This window comes from Triticum urartu, chromosome 7 (assembly GCF_003073215.2).
Source record: "Triticum urartu cultivar G1812 chromosome 7, Tu2.1, whole genome shotgun sequence".
Taxonomy (NCBI): domain Eukaryota; kingdom Viridiplantae; phylum Streptophyta; class Magnoliopsida; order Poales; family Poaceae; genus Triticum; species Triticum urartu.
This window is the reverse complement of record NC_053028.1, coordinates 251530425-251539545: the sequence shown is the minus strand read 5'-3', so window position 1 is coordinate 251539545 and position 9121 is coordinate 251530425. Positions and strand designations below refer to the sequence as shown.

The following is a 9121-nucleotide window of genomic DNA, read 5'->3' as shown; positions in this document are numbered from 1 at the left end:
GAAATCCTTCAACTGAAGTAATCCCACGCGATGGTAAAGACATTGGTTGGACAATATAATCACGATGCAAGTGGTATCCCCAACCCACCAGGGTTCATATCCTGGTGCTCGCATTATTTCTGGATTTATTTCAGGATTTCCGGCGATACGCTTTCAGTGGGAGGAGACGTTCCCGTCGACGACGAGGCGCCTACGATGACTTCGTAAATCTCAAGATGATATGCCGACTCAGTCTCTCGGAGGTGCTCATAGGGGTAGGGTGTGTGTGTGCGCGCTCATAGGGGTGAGTGTATGCGCGTGTATATGAGCGCTTGTGTCTGTACTGATGCTCAAAAAGTTGTTAATCGGCAGTGACGTCATTTGGATGAGTCCCCCCACATCTACACGTTGAAAACACATAATAACAATGCCACCATGACTGTTGAAAATCAAGAAAATATCCTACGCGCAAGTATAAGGGCCTCTTTGATTCGTAGGATTGCAAAAACACAGAAATAGGAAAAACGTAGGATTGAAATGGCATGTCCATTGGATCCCTATAGGATTTGAGTTTGTTTGATTGTGGCATGGGGAAAGCAAAGGATTTCTTCCAAGAGGTTGGAGTGGATGTTAGAATTCCTGTGAAATGCAGTACAAATAAATCCTTAGGAAAAAATCCTACAAGATTCAATCCTACGAATCAAACGACCAACGTAGGAAAAATTCCTAAAGATTCCAATCCTTCAAAAATCCTATAAAGATCCTTTGAATCAAAGAGACCCTAAAGTTGTGAGTAAAGTCCACATGCCCTAGACTATTTCATACTCCTTCGTCCCAAAATAAGTCTGGCTGATTTAGTACAAAATTAGTACAACTAATCAACGGCACTTATTTTGGAATAGAGGAAGCATTATTGATCTCTCTTCATACAACTTGCGATATTTGGTACAGAAAGCCAAAACTCTTAATGACAATGATAGCTTGTTTGAATCACTATCTACTAGCAGAACATTCCGTGGGTTCGACATTCACGTTCACCCTTGAAGAAGGAAAAACAGAAACTATCTGCAATCCGAAATTGGATTAAAGGTAATCAGTACCCAGTATTGCACTACAAGCCCCGCAACAGAATTCTAGTATTACAACAACCATGGCTGAACTCTACATTCCACATCAGAAAGAAATAGTAGGAGTATATTTCACAATCAAAAGAATATGAACTCTGCTGAGTGCCCAATGCCAAATAATGTCCCAAAAAATGGGATTACAGAAGTTCGAAGTTGAATCAATGGCAAAAACCTTCTTAATTTCACACAATTTACATTCCCAAAGATCCTCGCTTACTTTTCCCCATCATCATCTGTCGAACCACCCCTACTTGCACCACCCAAAGCACCAGCGACTCTGCAGCCGAAACCAACAGAGACTAATTCAGAACTCAAATTCATGGCGAGTCAGTGAGATCGATCACCGAATAAGAAAACGAGGATCAACATGAACAAACCAATGGCGACATGGGCATGAAGTTGTGTTGTGGAACTCACCGAGGAGACGTAGCCGTCGTCGTGCTGCCTGCGGCCGTTGCCATAGGCGACGTTGTCCTTGCCGAACCCCGGTGCCTTGGCCTGGGTGCTCTTCTCCTCCCTCACCTTGTTGAAGATGTGCGTGTAGCCGTCCGCCGACGCCGGGTTGGAGTCCCAGTCGCCGAACTTGGGCACCGCTGACCCCCTCGTCGGCTGCCATCGGTCGCAGCAACAACCAAAGTAAGATACAAGACATTCCGCGCAAAGCCATGGCACACTGACCGGAGCAGAGCAGAGCAGAGGCTTACCGTTTCGTTGCCCCGCGAGGCGCCCCTGGCACGGGACCGGTCCACGGAGTTGGCCACGAGGCCGTAGCCGCTGCCATCGGAGTACTCGGCCCTCGACTGTCCGTACGGGTGCAGCGGGGACGGCCCCGGCGACTGCTCCACGCTATACCCGCCTCCGCCTGCCCGTCCGCCGCCAGGGCCTCTTCTCGGCGGCTCGCCACCGGCGTTGCGGTGGTACGGGGACAGCGGCGGGGCGACCGCCGGCGCGTCGCTGGGCCGGCGCTCGTGGTGGTGAGGGGGAGGCGGGGAGGCAGGAGGGAGAGCCGGCCTGCCCTGGTCGAAGGAGCGGTTCGGCGACGGCGCGACGACAGAGGAGGAGAAGGCCTCGGGGTTCTCGACGGGGTCGTTGGGGTTGATGGGCTTGCCGCCCTTGCCCTTGCGCGCGTTGTCGAAGTAGAGCGTGTAGGGGACGTTGCCGTCGTTGTCCCAGTTGCCGAACTTCGGGACGTGCGCGTTCTTCTGCTGCTTCTGCATGCATGGAACAGAAGAAGAGTCAACCACATGCTGCTTATTTCAGGGCACCTCGAGATTAAGAGAAAATCACAGCGATAACCATGATTTTTGTACTTTTTACGGACTATTTTTTACATTCAAAACACAGAATAAACACGCTAGAGAACTTGGGACCCAGTCCCAGGGTTAGAGAAAAATAAAGAAAAGAAAAGGAACAGCCTAGGGGACATCATCATTCCCTGACACAAGCGCTCCAACTTACCCAAGGAAGCTTCATGCTTGGTGATGATCATTAAGCCATGGTCTGAAGATTATTAACATGTGCGGGGACATCGGACATGTCAACTTGGCCCGGCCAAGTAGCAAGTGGTGGTCGATTGGTACGACCGTACGACCGAGGAAAAAGGAGGCAAGAGAGAGTAGACCCCGCGCCACGGCTTCCAGGCACATTTTACACACTGTCATGGACTAATCAATGGAAAGTATACATGGACCAGTTGAATATGTACTAATCAAGAAGCTAATCGCATGCCGTGACCTCGCCACTTGGACGAGTTGAGGCCAAATTTCAGGGCGGGTTAATGCACTTCTAGATCAGGTTTGACAAATCTGTACTTCTAGATCAGGCCAGACTAAACGTCACATATCCTCCCATCGCAAGGTAGATAGCCAGGTAGTAGGTCTACCTCGCCGACACCTTCCAATTCCAAACCGAATCAGAAAATAAGGCAAGATTCGCCAACTGAATGATTGATTACGCACTAGTACAATTAAATCTTCATGTGATAGGTGAGGGTTAATACTATTGATATTTTCATGCAATTACTAAGAGTTAACCTGCCGGCATCTCCATAATTTATGGGATGATTAGCCTTTCCACCAGAATATATGTAGAGATTCACCCGCAAAATGAAGATAATATATGTGTAGGTTGAGATGACAGATCTTAAGTGCGATCGAAAGATACGCCTCAACGGCCAAGGAAGACTTTTGTCACCGCAATCTAGCTCTGCGATTCATCCACACAAGAATTTTCTACAGAACTTGGATTATACCTGGTGCAATTCAAATGGTGCAGAAGAAAAGGAACAGGTTGGCTCTGGATGATCATGTCTTAGAAAAACTTTTAGCCTGATTAAGCTCATGAATGATAGTACCAGCTAAATTTCTCTAGTACTATAAGCAGCCAACAAGGCAACAGTCATATCATAGCGATTTTGCTGTTTCTCCTTCAGAAAATTCAGGTTCCGGTATCCCTATTCGAACCGTACCACGAGAAACTACTGCACCTGGTATCTCTTGCGACAATCAAGATAAAACCAAGACACCGTTTGCAGGAAACATATGTTCTTGCAGACCAAAATAAGGCGTCGAATCAAGGCTCGGAGGAGCTATGGAGAGGAAAGGAACTTACAGCCATGGCGGTGGTGAGCGATACAAAGAGCGGAGAGGAGGATGAAGAAGGGATCCGGGCGGCGGGGGGCTCTGTGTTCTAGAGGCGAGTTGGTCGAACGGTGGCTCAGCTCAGCTCAGCTCTGCCGGCGGGAGGGAGGGGGCGAGGGGGATATATGCGCTGGTTGTTTCTTCCTCGTGGCTCCTCCTGATGGCCTGCCTGTATGTTAGCTAGCTGAGTCTGAGCGTGTTGATCAGCTCAGGCCGGCAGGCGGGATTATAACTACGAGACAGGGACGGATGGTTTGGTTGCCTTGTTCGCTGGTCGTTCCTCTCGGCTTTGTACTAAGCACTTTGTACGTACTACTTATAGATTAGTAGATTAGATAGAGTAATATATTGAGCACGACTCTACATTTTTCTATAGCGCAGCCGCTCACGCCACACCCACACACGTGTAGCTATTTGCTAAGCATGACACCGACTGGATCAACGCGGTGCCGAGAGGGACAATGGCGGCTACGTGCATTGTATTAGTGTGTGTATATGCATATCTCTGGTATTTTCCAATGTAATTAATGGCAGAGAGAAGCCTTGACACAATCAACTGCGTACGTGCACAAATCATGGTGTAGCAAATTCTTCTTTTGAACAGTGGGCAGACGCTCCGGCGTAGACGATCAAAACAAATTGATCGTATCGTATACTGCTTGCTCAATAAACAACTGAGTCACCCTGCAAAAAAATAAAAAAATAAACAATGAGTCATCTAGTAGAAAACACGGAAACCATGGGGTGTAAAGGGAGAAAAATGCTGGAAAACAGGACCGTTGACGCGCTCCTACTCGCCAATATGTGCGCCCAAAAAAGTGCACAACTGGCCGTGGCCGGGCCCGGTGGATCTATTGAAAAATCCTTGGCAAGCGCTTGCCATCTTTGACCGCTCCCCCCTCCCGGCTCGGCCTTGGCATCACCGTACCACCACCGGTCGCCGAGGTCCACCACCATCCAGGCTAACAACCTCCGCCCCCACCGAGCCGCGATGCTTCCGAGCTCCACGCCGTTCGATCCCCGCCGTCGTGCTCGCGCGCACGCCTCGACGGCATTGCTACGGCGCACGGCGGTGTGCACGGCCGGCGACGCGGACTCTGCGTGTGGGTGTGTCTCGCCGGCTGTCGACCGACACGACGCCGGGCGTGTGGTGGTGGTGGAGGCGTGGCGCCTGCGCGTGTGCCGCCGCGTCGGGGGGTCTTGACGACGACTCGTTCCTTTTTTTTTTGCGCATGGACGACGACTCGTTCCTGATGCGCTGGGTGTTTTACGCGGGAGGGACGGGATCGAGCGGCGTACAGTTGAAAGCGTCAAGGCTCTCCGATGAGACGAAAGAGTCAAAATGATAATCAGGTCGGGAGACGGGAGGGATCGCTGGGTGCTCACTCTGTTTTGACATTTTCTTATTGTCAGACCGGTTTGACTTTGTGCCGTTCTCAAAGTCGCACACGTATTATCAAGCACAGTGATCGTAAAAGTCAGAGCCATGCCAACCGAGCCTAGCTCAGATTGTTAGTTCCTCTGATGATGGAACCAACCCATTAGGATTTAAGTCCTAGTCTTGACAGTGGTGGTAAAAAAAATTAGATTTAATTTGCACCTTTCGACGATGTGTGTTGAGTGAAAGGAGATGTCCCCGTCAACTACAAAGACGAATGTGACGACTTTGTCAATTTCAAGATGTTGTGTCGGCTCTGTATCTTGAAGATTTTTATAGGATACACCGGTAGAATGTGTGCGTGCGTTGATAGAGTTGAGTGTCTATATGTGAATTGGGTATTTGCGTTTATATTGTTTTCAAAACATAAAAACTGAGCCGTATTAATGTGATAGCACTCGCGACTGATTTAGGCATTGCCGTATTAATGTGCCAGCACCCCCAACTAACACTATGAACACGCACACACACTCTACCTATAAAAACCTTGAAGAGATTGAGCCGTCATATCATCATAAGATTGTCAAAGTCACCACAGATGCGTTCGTAGTCTACAGACACGTCTCCTCCCATTGAACGAACATTGCCGGAAGGCCTGGAATAAAGTCAAGAAAATGTGAGCACCACTGTAATATAAAACTTATACCCCAATGAACGAGGATATCAAAGTCCTCTTAACCATTCAACCCCTGGTTGAATCGCAATTTGGTTAATTTTTACAATGTTTCACTTTGAGACAAAACTAATATGCGAACTAAAAGGAAGGATTCCTTAAAAAACATATTATGAATATTAAGTTCTTTAGATTATGGATATTATTGATACACGTGAGTTTTCTATGGAATTTTTCTTGAGTGCAAACTAAGAATTGCACTAAGTGGACGAGCAACCTGTAACGCCCCAAGACCGATGTGCCAGGTGTCCTTCAGTTATTCGTTGTTGTTGTCTTATCATTGCTTGCGTGTCATGCATTGCATATCATGTCATCATGTGCATTTCATTTGCATACATGTTCGTTTCATGCATCCGACCATTTTTACCGTTGTCCGTTTTGCATTCCGGCGCTCCTATCTCCTCCGATGGTACTTTCTACTTTTCTTTCATGTGTGGGGGTTAAACATTTCTGGATTGGACCGAGACTTGCCAAGCGGCCTTGGTTTACTACCGGTAGACCGCCTGTCAAGTTTCGTGCCATTTGGACTTCGTTTGATACTCCAACGGTTAACCGAGGGACCGAGAAGGCCTCGTGTGTGTTGCAGCCCAACACCCTTCCAAAATGGCCCAAAGCCCAGCTAAAACCTCCTCCATCATCTCGGTCGTTCGATCACGATCGCGTGGCCGAAAACCGCACCTTATTTGGACTCTCCTAGCTCCCTCTACCTCTATAAATAGACCCCTTCATTTTCGTTTTCGGATCTTTCCCCGAAACCCTAGCTTCTTCCTTCTCCAGCCGACGGACACGTCCACCCTCTTGCCCGGACATGTCCGCCTCGTCCTGCGCCCAACCGCGCGCTGCCACCTGTCTACCGCGCCTCCTCTCTCCCCCCCGCGCCGCCGCGGCCCTACGGGCCCACGGCCGGCCCGCCCGGCCCGACCGCGCCCCGCGCCTGGGCAGTTCCCTCGCCGTCGCCCGAGTGCATCGCGCCGCCGCCGAGCATCCGCACGCCGCGCCGCCGTCCTTCGACACCGCGCCGGCCGCCACCCACCGCTGCACCTCGCCGCGCCGGTCGCCGGTTGCCGCCGCCCAGCGACTCCCTCGGCGCCCTCGCCGGAGTGCCCGCGCCTCCAGCCGCGTCCCCATCGCCCGGATCCTGTCGACGCCGCCCTGCCATGGCCTCTTCCGCCCTCGCCAGAGTCCTCCGGCGACCTCGTCAGATCCGGCTGCCGCCCCATCCCAGATCCGGCCGGGTGGGATGAGATCCACCCGGTCCCGAACCAAACAGCCCCGGCCGCCCGGATCCCTCCGTCCCGGGATCATCTCGTCCAGTTGACTTTCTCGCGGAGTAAAAAAATTTCACTAAGTCCCCGAAATTCCCAGATTCATATGCCCATGTTCATCGTGCCGTAACTTTGCATCCGTAGCTCCGATTCATGCATATAGCATATCAAAATGTTCGTATCAGAGAGGACATCATTTTATCTCATTGTATCAATTTATTTTGAGTTCATCTTGATGCCCGAAATGCTGTTAGAAGAGTGCTATTTGGGATAATTGTCAGATCTGCTGCTCTATTTAGATATTTGTCATTTTTGCCATGATTATTGTGTGCATGATATGCCCATGAGTTCTACATATGTTTTATTAAGGGTTTTGCCATCTTTCCAGAGGTGCAACCCATGTATTTTTGTGATGTCTGTGGTGTCTAGCACAAGCTTGCCAAGTGAGGCACTTGGTAATGCTGATTTCAGGGACTTAGCATTTCCACTAAGTCCTTGATCTGTTTAACTCATATGGCCATATGTTCATGTTGTTTCCTAGTGATCCGTGCCTCTTTTGAAGATGATCAGTAAGGATGTTTTGTTAATCTTGTAGTTCTCTACCCATACATGTCTTTGTTTGCAATTATGGAGCACCCTAGCTTGAGTCAATCGAGCTCTACTTTTGTCATTTCGTGAATCTGGGCAGATTGTCTACTTGTTAGCGATTTTGCCGAGGATGTTGTAGTTGATCCGTGCATGCTATGTTATTGTTCTTGCCATGTCTAGCTTGTATAATATGTATTCTTGATGGGTGTATGCTTAGATTGTCATGACTTGCTCTGTAGTGAGTGCATCGAGCTCGTAAACATGCCTTCTTGATATCTGATTTGCATGCTCCAGTTTTTCACTAAGTCTGTGATCTGATTATGTTTTTGCCATGTTCACATGCTTGCAAATGTATTTTATGATCCCTTTTGGCTCAAGGTCACTAAGGGACTTTTGTTAAGATCTTTGAGTAGCTCCATGCCATGCTTTACTTTGCCATGTTCAGGCCCTGTAGCATATAGTTTTCATGCTCCAAAGTGTGCTACCTGATCTGAAATTCCAGGCTTGTGTTAATTTCACTAAGTCTGAAATCTGTTTACCATATGCATTTTTGCCATGCTTGTTTGAACCTGTTAATGGATGAATTGGCCGTAGCTCAGTGTTAGACTTTTGTTAAGCTTCTTGAATGCATCCTTGACATGTATTTTGATGCCATGTTTGGGTGCTGTAGCTTGTTCATCTTATTGCATTTAGATGGCTACTTGTTGTAAATCGCAGAACGTGGTCATATTTGAATTGCTCGCCATTTCCAAATCATAACTCCGATTCCGGTGATCTTTATATCGTTTTCAAGCGATTTCATATCATCTTTCTAGTGGCACACTTGGATTTCCAAGTTGAGGCCAGGTTCATGCATTCCTTGTCAAATCATGCATATGCATCGCATACCGCATCCCGCATTTCATACCATGTTCATGTGTTGGTTGTTTACTATGTTGTGTGCTTCTTTCCGGTGTTTGCTTCTTCGGGTTGGATCCGGTAATGTCGTGTTTGTGAGGGCCCGTTCATCTACGTACGTTTGTCTTCTTCATGGACTCGTTCTTCTTCCTTGCGGGATTTCAGGCAAGATGAGCATACCCTCAAAATCACTTCTATCTTTGCTTGCTAGATGCTCGCTCTTTTGCTATGCCTATGCTACGATATCTACCACTTGCTATTCATGCCTCCTTATTGTTAAACCAAGCCTCTAGCCCACCTTGTCCTAGCAAACCGTTGTTTGGCTATGTTACCGCTTTGCTCAGCCCCTCTTATAGCGTTGTTAGTTGCAGGTGAAGATTGAAGTTTGTTCCTTGTTGGAACATGGAGATGTTGTTCCTTGTTGGAACATGTTTACTTGTTGGGATATCACAATATATCTTATTTAATTAATGCATCTATATACTTGGTAAAGGGTGGAAGGCTCGGCCTTATGC

At 48.4% G+C, this 9121-nt stretch overlaps 1 protein-coding gene across 2 annotated transcripts; it reads right to left on the bottom strand.

Annotated features, from left to right (window-relative positions):
* Nucleotides 1-1041: 1041 nt before the first annotated feature.
* On the bottom strand, nucleotides 1042-4037 carry LOC125521797 (RPM1-interacting protein 4-like). 2 transcript variants are annotated; one of them, XM_048686857.1, is made up of 4 exons: nucleotides 3717-4037; nucleotides 1811-2317; nucleotides 1524-1715; nucleotides 1042-1383 (listed from the first exon to the last, which is right to left on the bottom strand). In XM_048686857.1, exons 1-4 carry the CDS (start codon nucleotides 3720-3722, stop codon nucleotides 1354-1356), a joined length of 735 nt encoding a protein of 244 aa, XP_048542814.1. In that variant the 5' UTR covers nucleotides 3723-4037; the 3' UTR covers nucleotides 1042-1353. The 2 variants fall into 2 exon arrangements, with proteins under 2 accessions (XP_048542814.1, XP_048542813.1); XM_048686856.1 differs by lacking the exon at nucleotides 3717-4037 and adding an exon at nucleotides 2565-3691.
* Between the last annotated feature and the right edge of the window lie 5084 nt (nucleotides 4038-9121).

Bases quoted from the DNA above. Each gene is read 5' to 3' on its own strand.
- LOC125521797 (XM_048686856.1), bottom strand. The intron at 1,716-1,810 runs GTAAGCCTCTGC...GACCGATGGCAG, and splicing joins CCTCGCGGGGCAACGAAACG to CCGACGAGGGGGTCAGCGGT. The intron at 1,384-1,523 runs GTGAGTTCCACA...TTTCGGCTGCAG, and splicing joins ACGACGGCTACGTCTCCTCG to AGTCGCTGGTGCTTTGGGTG.